The sequence below is a fragment of the Plutella xylostella genome, chromosome 8, assembly GCF_932276165.1.
Source record: "Plutella xylostella chromosome 8, ilPluXylo3.1, whole genome shotgun sequence".
NCBI lineage: Eukaryota > Metazoa > Arthropoda > Insecta > Lepidoptera > Plutellidae > Plutella > Plutella xylostella.
Genome location: NC_063988.1, coordinates 4,816,510 through 4,832,055, shown reverse-complemented (window position 1 = coordinate 4,832,055; position 15,546 = coordinate 4,816,510). Strand labels below are relative to the sequence as shown.

The 15,546-nt window shown below is 38.0% G+C and overlaps 3 protein-coding genes across 5 annotated transcripts in view; 2 read left to right on the top strand and 1 right to left on the bottom strand.

The window, feature by feature from the left end:
* Positions 1-220: 220 nt before the first annotated feature.
* Positions 221-4,898, top strand: LOC105394174 (AP-2 complex subunit alpha). Its single transcript, XM_011566018.3, has one exon. It carries the CDS (start codon positions 441-443, stop codon positions 3,231-3,233), a length of 2,793 nt encoding a protein of 930 aa, XP_011564320.1. The 5' UTR covers positions 221-440; the 3' UTR covers positions 3,234-4,898.
* Positions 4,899-4,956: 58 nt separating this feature from the next.
* LOC105394175 (INO80 complex subunit E) lies at positions 4,957-7,492 on the bottom strand. The gene is made up of 6 exons (XM_011566019.3): positions 7,340-7,492; positions 7,059-7,265; positions 6,598-6,782; positions 6,174-6,297; positions 5,609-5,805; positions 4,957-5,094 (listed from the first exon to the last, which is right to left on the bottom strand). The coding sequence occupies exons 2-6, from the start codon at positions 7,260-7,262 to the stop codon at positions 5,040-5,042; spliced, it is 765 nt and encodes a 254-aa protein (XP_011564321.2). The 5' UTR covers positions 7,263-7,265; positions 7,340-7,492; the 3' UTR covers positions 4,957-5,039.
* A 588-nt stretch (positions 7,493-8,080) lies between these two features.
* LOC105394184 (clustered mitochondria protein homolog) overlaps positions 8,081-15,546 on the top strand; it is a 30,950-nt gene continuing 23,484 nt past the window's right edge. For all 3 annotated transcript variants that reach the window (XM_048622371.1, XM_048622370.1, XM_048622369.1), the window contains exon 1: positions 8,081-8,321. In XM_048622371.1, coding sequence (XP_048478328.1) covers positions 8,204-8,321 — 118 coding nt within the window. In that variant the 5' untranslated portion in view covers positions 8,081-8,203. The remainder of the gene's footprint in view (positions 8,322-15,546) is intronic.

The window sequence follows — 15,546 nt, the reverse complement described above, 5'->3', positions numbered from 1 at the left end:
TGCTATACACCGTAGGTTTTGTTGGATAAAGGGCGAGATGAGTACATAAATTTATATGCTTCGAAGTTTATTTATTATGTTAACAGTAATTAAGTACTGAAAAATACATAAAATTGATTAGATATCTTCAAAAACACAAAATATATAATGGTTTCCCACGATTAAAGTTATTTTTGAACAAGTTTGATATCGATCCATAAACAATGATCAATGTCTGACGTTTCAATTTTCATAGATAAAAGGCGTTGTAGAAGAAAGCTGAAAGCTCATCTTTCGGTAAAATATCTGATTGATGACGGCTGCTAATACTAAATATCGGTAATATTAGCCGATTAGCTAAATACTCCCTCTTATAGTGTAGTGATTCTATCACTAGCAGTGTTTTGTGATAAAGTGTCTATAAAAGCCTAAAACTGGTGTTCGACAAGTCACTTGGCAATATGCCTGCCGTCAGGGGAGATGGAATGCGAGGGCTCGCAGTCTTCATATCAGACATAAGAAACTGTAAAAGTAAAGAAGCCGAAATAAAAAGAATCAATAAGGAGTTGGCGAACATTCGAAGTAAGTTCAAAGGTGACAAAACACTCGATGGCTACCAAAAGAAGAAGTATGTCTGTAAATTGCTCTTCATCTTCCTCCTCGGTCACGATATTGACTTCGGGCACATGGAGGCCGTCAACCTGCTCTCCTCCAACAAGTATTCTGAAAAACAGATAGGCTACCTCTTCATATCTGTGCTGGTGAACACCAACAGTGATCTGATCAAACTCATCATCCAAAGCATCAAAAATGACTTGCAGTCACGCAATCCCATTCACGTCAACCTCGCGCTGCAGTGCATTGCTAACATTGGCAGCAAAGACATGGCTGAGGCATTTGGAACTGAGATTCCCAAACTCCTTGTTTCTGGAGATACCATGGATGTGGTGAAACAATCTGCTGCTCTCTGTCTGTTGAGACTTTTCCGAAAATGTCCAGAAATCATCCCAGGTGGAGAATGGACTTCTAGAATTATTCATCTACTGAATGATCCTCACATGGGGGTGGTGACTGCAGCCACATCACTCATAGATGCCCTGGTCAAGAAGAATCCAGATGAGTACAAAGGCTGTGTCACTCTAGCAGTTGCCAGACTGAGCCGCATTGTCACTGCCAGTTACACAGATCTGCAAGATTATACATACTACTTTGTGCCAGCTCCATGGCTCTCGGTCAAGTTGTTGCGCCTACTTCAAAATTACACTCCCCCTTCAGAGGAACCAGGTGTTAGAGGCCGTCTCTCAGAGTGTTTGGAAACTATCTTCAACAAAGCACAAGAACCTCCAAAATCCAAAAAAGTACAGCACTCAAATGCTAAGAATGCAGTTCTTTTTGAAGCTATCAGTCTGATCATACACAATGACAGTGAACCTAACTTGTTGGTCCGAGCCTGCAACCAGCTAGGCCAGTTCCTGAGCAACCGGGAAACAAACTTGCGGTACCTGGCTCTGGAGTCTATGTGTCACCTTGCTACTTCAGAGTTTTCACATGAGGCAGTCAAGAAACACCAAGAAGTGGTAATTCTGTCAATGAAAATGGAAAAGGATGTTTCAGTTAGGCAGCAAGCTGTAGATTTGCTCTATGCCATGTGTGACAAAACAAATGCAGAAGAAATTGTCCAGGAGATGTTGGCTTATTTAGAAACTGCTGATTACTCTATCAGGGAGGAAATGGTACTAAAGGTTGCTATATTGGCAGAGAAGTATGCTACTGACTTTACCTGGTATGTGGATGTGATTCTAAATCTTATTAGAATTGCTGGAGATTATGTCTCGGAAGAGGTGTGGTACAGAGTGATCCAAATCGTAATTAACAGAGAAGAGGTGCAGGGCTATGCTGCTAAAACAGTATTTGAGGCTTTACAAGCACCTACTTGCCATGAAAATATGGTGAAAGTGGGAGGATATATCCTGGGAGAATTTGGTAACTTAATTGCTGGTGATACCCGCTCATCTCCTCGGGTGCAGTTTGAACTTCTTCACTCTAAATATCACCTCTGCTGTGCAGCTACCAGGGCTCTCTTATTATCAACTTACATAAAACTTGTCAACCTCTTCCCAGAGATTAAAAACCGTGTACAGGAAGTTTTCCGTGCTGATTCTAACTTGCGTTCAGCTGATGTTGAGCTACAGCAGAGAGCATCTGAATATTTACAGCTCAGCATTGTGGCCAGTTCAGATGTATTGGCTACAGTCTTAGAAGAAATGCCGGCTTTCCCAGAACGAGAGTCTTCTATCCTTGCTGTCCTGAAAAAGAAAAAGCCTGGCCGCATACCAGATGATGTTAGAGAATCAAAGAGCCCACAACCCACACAACTGGCTACCACAGTGACTGTGAATGCTACTAACAACACAAACAACTCCAGTGCAGACCTGCTGGGTTTGTCCACTCCCCCGGGCACCACAGCCCCCCCGGCTGGCAATGGACTGCTTGATGTCCTCGGAGATCTATACAACACCAACAAAACCAGCCCCAGCACTGTTCAACAGAACAACATCAAGAAGTTTTTGTTCAAGAATAATGGTGTTCTCTTTGAGAATGATCTGATCCAAATTGGAGTTAAGAGTGAATATAGGCAGAACCTAGGAAGAATCGGATTATTTTATGGCAATAAGACACAGTTTCCTATTCAAAATGTTCATCCTGAATTACACTGGGCAGACTCATCCAAACTTAATGTACAAATGAAGCCAATGGAACCTGTTTTAGAAGCAGGTGCTCAAATTCAGCAAATGATTACAGCTGAGTGTATTGAAGACTACACTGACACACCCAGCATGTCTGTCTCATTTGTATACAACAATGTCCCCCAAAAGATAACTATGAAATTGCCATTAACATTGAACAAGTTCTTTGAACCAACAGAAATGAATGGAGAGTCCTTCTTTGCTAGATGGAAAAACCTAGGAGGCGACCAACAAAGGGCTCAAAAAATATTCAAAGCCCAAGGAGCCATTGACCTGGCGAGTACGCGAGCTAAACTTGCTGGTTTCGGAATGCAGCTACTAGATGGCATTGATCCGAACCCTGACAACTTCGTATTAGCTGGTATAGTACACACAAGAATCCAGCAAGTGGGCTGCCTAATGAGATTGGAACCCAATAAACAGGCTCAAATGTACCGACTGACTGTGCGGTCCAGCAAAGAAACGGTCTCTCAAGAAGTTTGCGACCTACTTGCAGACCAATTCTAATTTGTTTTTATTTTATATAATCAAATTTTCGGGAAGTTCACACTGTAGTTAAATTGCTGTGCAAATGTTAAATAGTACACACTTGTGAACTTGGCACCTAATGGACGTATACAGTAATCTCTTTGTAATTATATTAATTTTAATTCACGGGAAAATATTTGTAAGACAGAGTCTAATGTACAATTTCTTCCTTTATTGGTTGAGCGTATTATGGTATATCACTGATGTATAAGGCCATAACAATCAACGAAGATGCTCTATTCCATTGACAAATAGTTAATCATAAGTTGATGAAGGAGGGTTTTATTGGTTTGGTTTAGTTTATTATTCAGCATAGATTTCATTGCAATATTCTTTGATACTATACTAATTCATACACAATAATAAGTTCATAATGAATGGTTTATTGTATTGCGCATATATATTGGGGTATAGATGTACCAAAAAGTAGAATTATTTGTATATAATTTCATATGATTGGTGAGGTATCTAATTATAGTTTAATGATTATCAAACAATTAGGTATTTAACTATCAATTGGGCCAATATGTATTCAGGTCTTTTGCACAGTTAGCTAATAAATGTACAGTTTCCTTTCCGTAACAGTTCATATTGCAGTTTACATCTGTTCATTTTAAATACCAATACCAAAGTATTATCTAATATTTCTGAAGTCGAAAGTGAAAAACAAAATTATTATTTACCCATGTATTTTTATAGGTCTAAATTGTGGGTTATTTTTAATCATTGTATTTTGATGTTTATATTTTTACAAGCTTATATTATGTTCCTGTTAATAGTTAACAATCTAGAGTTACGGCGGTATCTATGAGACCTAAATCTCTTTTAGAAGTTGTTTGTAATTTGAAATAATGTTGCTTCCAGGCAGTCATGTAATAAATTACATCCAATGTTAATCACTGACATTCCTGTGTATAGGTACTAAAATAGATGTGTATCCAGTAATTAATGTAGAAAATGTTGAGATTGTTTTATATTCTCTATTTACAATTATTTTGCAGCTTTCATGATATAAAATCATCTCATATCTGAAATGTATATAAATAAATATGATCCTAACATCTTGAAATGTATCAAATGTTACAATAATAATATGTAGTGATCATCTTTAGTTAATTATTGGTGTTTGAAGATTTTACAAACACAAGTTATCGAGATTTTAATTTGAAATAGGAATCTCACTGTAATCGATTTGTTTGATATTTTCACGAAGTGTAGGCTGTAGGTATAGGATATTATAGCGTTGCCGTTATATTATTGTATGGTACTGACATGAAATGTTACAACTTAGAATGCTGAAGCTTTGATTGCATGTTAGTTTAATAAAAAAGAGTAATATGGAATAAAATTAATATATCACTCATTGTTTAAAATATTATTAAATATGATAATCTTGTTAAGATTTATAGTACCTATAACAATATATGTATATTGAGAACTATGAAACGAAGCGAACATGTAGGTAAGTTTATATCTACTTACATATTTGAGCTCTATGTAATGTGTGTTATGTTAGTTATGTATGTATCATAATTCATATATCTGCATGAGTTAATTCAGGTGTGATTTGTTATAGAAATAGAAAGTTGCCGCGCTTTAAAATCACATTGTAATTGTCTAAAATAAATATTTATCCAATATACAGCCCCGGTCTTTGATTTCATACATGTTTAGAGTAGTACCAAAAAATAAAATACTTAGATTTATATTGAAATTCGTTTACTTATAATATTTTTCTTATACACTTACACATTTACTTGTTATGTACTAAAAGACTAGACTCCGCTAATCGAACCATTCTTCTACATTTGGCGAATTCTCCAGAACATCGTTGGATTCACTGAAAATAAACAAAATACATTCATTAATTTTGTACCTAAATGTTTTAATTTATCTGAACTATTTCAGAGTTTCTTGATAAACAATGTCACAAGGCGATAAAGCGTAAAAATGAGTAATGTTTAATAATGAGTAATTTTCCGTGCGCAATTCAAATATTTTATAGCTATTAGGGCGCTTTGCTACTATCACATGATAACTAGGTTCAATCCCGGCTGACGCTAAACCTCTAGTCCAGTTCTAGTTTTTGCCACTGACATGCTAAGAAGAGCCTACTATTGTCTGCCTCTGAGCCTGATCGTAGTTAGGTAGCTAAAGATTTATCTGAAATAATATAATTAGGTATATTTCAGATAAGAACATCAGTACAGATATGTAGGTACCTCCCACTCATTAGTGGACAAAATCTAGAAGCAGAGGTAAACGATTACAAAATAATGAAATAAAACTGATCCATCCTGTCAAAACACATAAATTTACACCATCAATTCTCAACCACTAAGCAACCACCATACCTGTCAAGCGAGGGGTCGTTGCTGAACATCTCCGTGGGCACGGTGGGCGGCGCGCGCTCGGGCAGCAGCTCCAGGTAGCTCTGGCGCGACTGCAGGTGCCGCTCCACCTCCTCGGGCGTCATGTGCCCGTCGCCCGCGCCCGCCAGCCCGAAGCCCAGCGCTGGGGAGGCCTTGGAGGTAAACGCGCCTAAGTGCTGCTGTGGATGTAGTGGTTTTTGAGTGAAAATTTTATTTTTATTTATAGGTACCTACATCATGATGATAATGAACAAGACTATGAAACTGCCTGTACCAACTGAAAATCTGACCTTGTAGCAAAATGAACTGGTCGGACATTTGGACTGTGCCATGGCCATGGTGCTCCTGGATTTTGGCTAAATAAGTATTGCATTTCACATTGGTGGTTAGAGGCATTTTAATAATTTTAGTATTTTTTAAAAGTTGTATAAACTGTTTTGAAATAAATTATTTGATCAGCCTGGGTGATAATGAATAGGGACGATAATAAACTTATATTCAATATCCTAGGCACTGTGAGAAATGGAGTACATAATTAGCAACTTACTTGGTGTGCTGCATTTGGAGGTTTCTTAGCTACAGCTCTCTTCCTCTTCACAGCATTTTGGCTTCTGTTTACGGCTGCTGGAGTGGAGATATTAGGGTGGCCTGGGTTTTGCTCCACTTTTTTCCTATAATAACCAGTATTCACTTAACAAAATTATTTTTAATAATCTTATTTTTCTACACAGCCAGAGTACTACTATATTGCCAGTATAGATATATAGAATATTCTTTATTTGCACACACACATGAAATAAACAGTAGCAGTATACGGAAGGAAATAAAAAAAAGCAGTTTAATTTCATGGTAAATACTCTGGAGCAGTACAGCTTTGCCTCACAATAAACTTTTGCTATTTATACTGAAAAATTGCCAATTATGCTAATCCTACACAAATAAGGGTAAATCAGATCAAGATAAGTAAGCACCTTTTGACAGGCTCAACTCTGTGGAAGTCCCCATCGTCTGAAGACTCTGTGTCCTCGCTCTCAGAGGTGGTGCTGTCCGCCTTCTCATACTGCAGCAGGCGGTCCAGCAGGAAGCTGCGGTCCCTCGACACCTTCAGCAAGCGCTTCTGACTCGACCTCAAGGCATCTTGGAAACATTCATTTTCCTGAAATTTAATTACAAGAGAAGATATATTTAGTTTAGAAACATTATAAAAAAAACATTGTTGTATTTTTGTCATGTACAAAGTTGACAGAAGGCATAATATTACCATATTAAAAGTAACACCTGCACCCAAGATGACCCACATTCACAACCAGAATATTTTAAAGTTTTTAAATGTGTAAGTACCATACAATATAATAAAGTAAAAGTATAGAATATACTCTACAATGCAACTTCTACCTGCATAGTTTTTTAACACGTTTGTCCATATACTTACATAGATGAGATACTTGAGTTTCTTCTTGAGGGTGAGGTAGTGCGAGCGGTAGTTTGGCTCGGGGCCCGCGTCGCTACTGGAGTCGCTGGAGTAGTCGCCCCGCGGCTCGCGCGCGCCCGGCGCCGCCACCGCGCCGTCGCTGCCGCCCGCCGCCTCGCTGGCCTGCATGCTCGCTATAGACCGGCAGTACCAACCGTCCAACATGGCCTGGAAATAGCGAAGCAAGCATTCTCAAAATCTATTTCGGAATCGGGTTACATTTGTGTTGAAGCACTACTTACTGATGTTGCAGTAGTGATGGTAAATGGATTTATCAACAATTTACAGTAACAATTTCTTGTATTATAAAATTTTACAGCACATTTAAAAAAATTTGAAACAAAACAAAATTTTTATTTTGTTTATTGCACACAGAGTACCGATTATACGAGCCAGTTGACAGTTGACAGGTGACAGTGACAGCACTTCTACTCTGTGGCATTTTTCAGTGAAACCTTGTTGCGTAGTTTATTAAGCTATCTCTACATATTTGTCGACATCCGCGCCCGAAGGTCGGATCATTGATAGATTTACGAGATCTCGTATAACTTGACCAATGCAAAGAATACTTTTTGCGTAACGTAATAAAACATTTTAATATGTATCTTCTCGCACAAAGCGTTTTATTTTATTTATTAGTAGTGTAACAACTTTGTAATTTTATTTTCTTGAACGCTGCTTTACGAACGTCATTGATTATGAAGTTGTGTAATATCGCCACCAGATGGCGCCCAGTAGGCAAAATTTGTGTTGCGTCAAGTAATTATCGATCACATTGTATTTTTGAACATACATTGCTGTTTAAAAGTTTATGATATTTTGTTAGTGTCTTACAAAACCACCGTTGTACTCAAATCGTTAGTTAAGCTCTAATGTGGTGTAGTTATAGTGGTATATTAGTATTAACCAGTAAAATTACATAAGCCATAAAATAGGAAGAGGATACAGGGGAATTGCTATAGATATGATTTAGTAGGTTAATAGAAGGACTTCGAACTTTGTCAGTCGATTTTGAACCTTAACTGTACCGCATGTGCTCTTTCAGTTTCAGCTGATGTGAGACCGTGGTGCTCGCCGTCAGGGCCGGATCTATTTTTCGTGTTGTGATGGCTCTCGGTAGTGAAGTGAACGATAATTCCTCAAAAAGTACCAACCACAAAGTGAAAAAATGTCAAGCCGAACTCAATGTGAACGATAAAAGTTACAAGGATAATGCAACCAAAGGTAATTAATTACTGTTCAGTTTTGTCCTTAGTTATGTAACATAAAAAAACATTTTATTAAATGTATAAAGCTCGGTTTGCAAGTAGTAGCAGTGCACTTACAAAATTTTGATCAGGTGACTTAAATTTTTGCCCAAAATCATGTGATCAAATAAGTTTTGGGAGGTTCGCCATGTGCACTAGAATGAAACATCAGTGATAAGACTGCCTTCTTACCATTCTCCCAATACCAAGGATAGGTCTGTTTTCGGTAAAACAATAATGTCTTGAATATTATTAGAAAAGATTAATGGACTGGATACTTGGCATGTTGTGTAATGATTGCATTATGTATATTTATTTATACTATTAACACTTGTATACGTTATTTTAACACAAATTGTCTAGCCTATTGGCCTTCTAAGGAATTTGGTAACTAAATTTGGTATTATCTAATTAGAATAATCCAGTTAGTCTAACTGGGGGTCTGGGAGATCTAACCAACATTTCATTAAAAAAACTGTTCATGTGATGGCAGCCCTAAAAGTAACATTTAAAATAATATTTTTTTTATTGATAAATGAAATCAGCTTTTGTATTTTTTACAAAGCAGACAAGACTCAGTCAACATTTAAATAATTGTTTAGTTACTTCCACACTTGATAACTTCAATTGGGACTGTCTCAGTTATTGACCTCGGCTTGCTACTTGCCTGTTGTAGAAGCTGGGTTATCACTATCATTCTTGTCTATTGAGAATAACACATAAGTACTGTATAAATAATAATACTTGTATGCATACTAGTCTTAAATAGATGCACTAGGACTACCTAGTATACCTACTGAGGTATTAATTTATTTATGCAGAATATAATGAGTTAACATCTCAGAGTTGTTTTCAATAACTTTTAAAATGTTTTTTGTGTGCCAGTTCAGTTTTATTACTATGGTTTAATTAATAAATCATCAATATGAATGATCATAAGCACTGGTCCATTTTGAACACTTAATAATATTCAATACTTGTAGAGTAATAACTTCTCATTATTGCAAATAACACATTCATAAAGTACCTATCAAAAATTATTCATGTGTATGTATGGGTATGTAAATGTACTGAAATAAAAGTTGTTTGATAAGTGATAACTAATCAGCAAGACAGACCGCTGACCTAAAAAAATCTTATGAGTTTTAAGATAATATTTCATTGGTGGCAAGTCACATTTATGTCATCCATCATATCTTACATTTTTTCATTAAATATCTTATATGAAAAGTAATATAGAACACACTCAAGTTTTATTAATTAAGAAGCTTCTACTTACTAATTACCTATAGTTGCCATACACAATCAAATAATTTTGAAAATATATTCATATAATCCAATCTTACAACAGTGCAAGTGGAGCATATCCTAATTCTGGCCATTGTAAAATATTATTTATTAAATATTCCAAATGGTTGAGGTATGTGTGGTAGGTATTGTGTGCCCACCTGAGGGGAGACTCCTTGACTTAACATTCTCTGAAACACAGTGCTGTTATTTTTAGTTACAATCACTCTTCAAAATTCAAAAGTCAGTTCTAGCAATATCAGCAAATATCAATACAGCAATCTCTCCCAATGTCTATCGTTATTTCGCAATACCTACTGACTGATACAAGTGGCCTGTAGTGGCTGGATGAAGAAGGCTGATGAAAGAGGTTTCGCGTTTCTTGGGAGCAGCATAAATTTAATGTACTAGTGGACTTATTTATACGATAATGAAACGATAATGATGATGACTGACACAGATTTCAGGTAGTCTTGAATACGTGTTGGTAGTGTAGAGGTAACTGCTTTGCATCGCCGAAATCCAGCACTGCTGATGTACTTCAATCCACACGCATGATAGGATGTTATGGCTAATTGACCCTCACATTTAAATGACTGCAGAGTCTCTCAGGACACAAAAAAATCATAACGACGTGAATGCCCTTTTTATTTTCTTCCCTTCTTTCGGCAAGCGTAGACCTAACCAAGTAGTGATTTCAGTTGATACTCATATAATTTATACTATATCGTATATGCGTTGCTATGTCATTGAGTCGGTACACTCGACACTCTGTTGATTAATTACCCACGTGACGAATGTACCTAGTAATAATAGTCAGACCCCCGCGAGGCTTCGAACATTCCCGTGGATAGAAATGATATAATCGTGGCATGTGCTTGACATGTGTTAAGTTAAAAGTTGCTAGACGAAGCTATAGTTATGCACTCGTTAGGAGAAAACTTTAATGAGTTGATTAGGTATGTTTTATGTCACTATGAGCAAGGTGGTTGTAAAAAAGTCTAGGACATGCAATTGTCCATTTAATACCTAATAATCCGGATATTAAAGTTATACTACGATGTGTACTACTTTCGTTACTGTAAACCTGTATTCTATGGGAACAAGAAAAAGGTGTGGTTGGTAGGATTTTATCTATATTTATTCAAGTAAATTTATATGAAATTTTGCCGATAACGATTACGACAATATCGTGATTTCGGTTACAGTGATAGAAACTGATAATGATAACATTACAAAAATATAAGTAGGTAAGTACCTATACCCATTCTATGTTGGAAATGTAATCAAGCAGTATAGCCTACCTTAATTCTAATTTCCACAGTGTAGATCGTGAGAAACGCTGGTCTTACTATTTATCTGACTATCCTGGGGAAATTAGTATTGTTATCGATCCTAGAACCTGGATAATAAAAATACACATAACAGACTAGAGTACACATATAATATACCTATGCATAGGTGCATAAAATGTACAGTACCCCAAGTGGGTCTAAGAACCGTTTTACAAACGACGCGAGGCTTATACTGTCCGCTGTCACGCTCCTTCTAAACTCGTTAGCACTTCCTCTCAGAATTTCATAACTTCCCATTGTAACTTTGTATTACCGCCTTCAACTGAATGTTTCTGTTACAATATTGGTCGTTCGTGAAATGTAAGGCTTTAATGTAAACTGAGTCTGTCGTGAAAAGCCTAAAATAAGAGATCGTACAAGGAAGCACACATGCTGTTTCTATTTGCTGAAAGTCTAAATAAAAACATCTCCTTTCACTGTTTTTTTTTTGCTTCATAATATCAGAAAAATGTTGGGATGTAAGCCACTCAATGACTCCTGCGGAATGCTAACTATGATCAAATTCCGCAACATCTGAATTAGTTTCAGGCTTACGGTTATTGTTATTACTAGGGGTGTTAGGGAGCTCCGTAACCGTAACCGAAACAATCGGATATCCGATATAAAAAATCATCCGTAACCGTAACCGAATCCGAAATGAAAGTTTCGGATAGTATCGGATAGGGGCGGAGCCTAATTGAGACACGTTATGACAAGTTGTTTTGATCGGCCGGCCGCTGCCAGTACCGACACTGCCGACACACAAGCTGCGCGCATTGTTTGTTTTTTTCTTCTTTGACAAAGTGTTGGTTGTGTTACGGAATCGATTGAATTTGTATAAAATTCCTTAAAAACATAATATCCGTAACCGAAACTAACGGATAATCCGAAATAATTTATTATCCGTATCCGTAACCGTATCCGGTATAATAATCATTCCTATATCCGTATCCAATCCGTAACCGAAATTTCATATCCATAACATCCCTAGTTATTACTCTACTCCATGTAAGCTTCTACTCTTACGATAGACATCATCCTTCAGGCGCCATAACCAGGTTTTATCAGCATCTCCTTCACGCCATTATTTGAATCCAGGTTCCTTGACTCCACCTCTCTTTCTCTCTCTCTTCTACGTTGCAATATTTAACGTAAAATATGCATTCGATCTGAGGAATGATCAGAGTGTGGGAGTTTATCAGTCCTTGATCTGGGTCGTCTGTAATTAGCCCGAAGCCGATGTGATAATGTTCGTCGCATCAATGTGTAGTTTGGCAGGTGCTCTCAATTACTCGCCAATTTGTGATACTAACTGACTGACCAGCCAAACCGCATACGCACACAGTTATGCAGATTGCATTGTCTTAGAGCGGATATTTATTGTATTTCCAAACAATAAAATCGTAAGTATTAGCCGTCGTCATTGGCTACCTCTATATTAGTATATATGCAATTAAAGCACAGCATCACATAAACATCACCACTGAAATAATACTGCGCAAGCTTTGCAAACCTTCACTGCTTCGTTAAACTAACGCCATGATGCAGCCAATTGTATTGCTTTGTACTTTGCACCTGCAATCATGCGCAACTGTTTAGCTACAGTATTTACTCATGGTCAATGGTCATTCTTTTATTTGCACACATCATGACGTCACACGTAGGACTAGAACTTAAATAATACAAGTACGGGTTTACCATTTGTTAGGCCTCTACAACGAGACGCATAGAATGCACTTTACATTTTAATGCCAAAGTTATTTATCGATCTATCTAAATGTCGTTTTGTATTGGTCCATCGTCCCCGGTGACTATTCTGAAGATCGGCTGAGACGCGTGCCATGAGCCAGCCATTCAAACGATTCGTTCGTTATTGTTGGAACTGCAGCGCCGAGTGTGGTTGCCATGCGGAGCGACGCTCATGCGCTGTAGTTTGTTCAACAAATCAAGATACGGATACCGAGCGAGCGCTTCGGCGACACGACAGCGACATGGTTTCTATTTGTATGAGGCGACCGAGATATATCTCGACGTACATACGTCATCGCAGTCATCATTCTTCGTCTCTATTGCCAGAAATGTTATTTTACAGTTTCAGCGCCTTTATGTTCCTTTGCACTAGCGCCCGTGTGGAGAGTCCGTTGAAGTTATGTGTACTTACTTACATTTTATTTTAAGTCATGATACCTTTAGTCTATCTGCAGCTGCACCACTTCAGGTACGCAGACACTTCAGTAGATTCGACCCAGGTCTTTGAAAAAAATACACGAACACTGTGTTTCCTATCAGGTATTTTCGTCTGATAACACACAGACAGCTATATCCAGTTTGTTTGTTTATCTAGTTTGTCTCCGCACAGGCAGCGGTCTACATTTGGAAGGTTTCATTATATTTCGTCAGCCTGGTCAATGTCCCCGCCGTGGCGCGTGAGCTCTTGTTAGCTTTTTTTCAACTTTAGACTGTTCAATCTTGTTTTGGAAGAGTGCCAGATGAAGATCTAGGTAGTTAGCAGGAACCTGCAGAGACAATGTTGCCGGGCGGTTGAAGTTCAAATTAAGTTTAGGAAATAAATGCCTCCTCGAAATAAACAAAGATTTAAGATATTTTTAATGAGTAATTCCAAAAAATTCTTGAATGTTTGATAACTTCCCAAAAAAACTAAATTAAACAAAACATAAGATAATTATAGATTCTAGAAAATGTTTAGTGTATCTTGTAGTAAGATGTTTACAAAAAATCTGGAGGGTTAAAGGTATAACTCAAAAAACATAATATTCCGTGACACTAAGGTTAAACATGCGAGGGGCGTCGGCGGCGGTGCCGGCTTCCCTTTGCATAATTCATTGATCCGTTCAGTTGCCATTCCAGGTACCGCGCACCATCGACGCCACTTATCTGAATTTGAAAACACTTTGTTTGTCCATCTATGAGCCCGGGACTGACGTCTACAGTTCCTCTGATAAATATGTAACGCTGCAAGCGTCTGCAACTCGCAAGGTTTCGGTCTAAAACTCCACTCGTAGGAAATGCTATTAGTTTAATTGTTGTTAGCACCACTCAGTGGATGTCGGAAATTAAACGCATCCTGCTTAAACTAATTTGGTTATTGAGGTGGTAAATAGATGTTTACTGTCTTACGTGAAATATGTTTACATAGGTATAATATCTATATGCAAGCGTGTTTATGATGCTAATGAAGTAAGATGTGTCGTACGGTACTATTGCGGCATGAAATATATTTGTCCCTACACCCATTCTTTCGTGAAAGGTCACTACACCAACTAATTCGAGATAATTTATTGGGTCCAGTTAGCCGGATTTCGGCTTGGTCGAGCTCATATCCCTTTGTCATTTGAAGGCTATCATTTATCATCACATAACAATCATTATCTATGAATTGACTCTCGTAGAACCCTCCATCATCTGCTCATGCTTGATATTCCCTAATAGCAGGTACATGGCTTCCACATGATGGTGAACTCGAAACGAATCATGTCAACGACAGATTATCACTCATGAAAGTAGATTTGACTTGGCGCTAGGGCTCTTATCTTGTTTGTTGAACTCGGAGGAAAGATAACATCAAAATGTTCGGGGTGATACGAAAGTTTATCTTCCCAAGTGAGCAATATTTGCTCGTTAAGAAACGTAACTTAGGGGGTCATGTGAAACCTGTAAAGTGGAATATTTATTAGTTGGATATTTTATTAACTATTCAACATTTGAGTACTTACTATTATTAGCGTTTACAACCGATAACATAATTATCTAGAACTAGATCCCTACATACGCTACAATCAATTCAGGGTCGCGCGTAACAATAGCTCTATAAACATATTAGACGTATTAATTACACTACGTAAGTGCTTTAATACACGTCTGTAGCCCATACATCTAAACAGTCCTTCTGCACAGAAAACGCCGCATCGTTTGAGATTCTGATGCATCTATTAAGAGCACGAAGGCAGGATTGATGTAGAGGGCTCGCAGCTCGCTCCGACGGCAGTCCGTCAGCGGCCGGAGTGCAGCGCGCGGCAGCACGGCTATTGTTGGAGGCCCCCGCCGCCGCCGCCGCCGCCGCCGGCTATTATTGACTCGCTGCTGGAGATAGTTGGCGCCCCGCCAGCCGCCACGTGCTCCCGTCACGCGACCGAAGCCGGAAACATACTCCAACTAAAAATCACCGATATGCCCCAGCTATTTTAACTACACCCTCAAATCGCTCGTCCATTCACAAACCTACAGTTAAGATTGATAATGGCAACTAAATGAAACGGCGGCTCAGCCAATAAGTCGTTCGGTCTCCATTGAGATGTCGGGGATTAGCATTGATGTATTCATTTGCCAAGAATGTTGGACGTCATTTCGTAGATACGTTCTCAATCAATACTAATGTATCATTATTAGTACCTGCAATCTTCAATAAATAACCTAAGTTTTTTATAATAATAAAAGTGTGGATTTGGTAGCGCATATCCGCCTAATCGATATCCTTGAAGACAGTGGCAAGATACGATCGCAAATCACAGGCACTGCTCCCCTCAACGCTTTTATTAGCATTCGTATCGTTATACCCTCCTG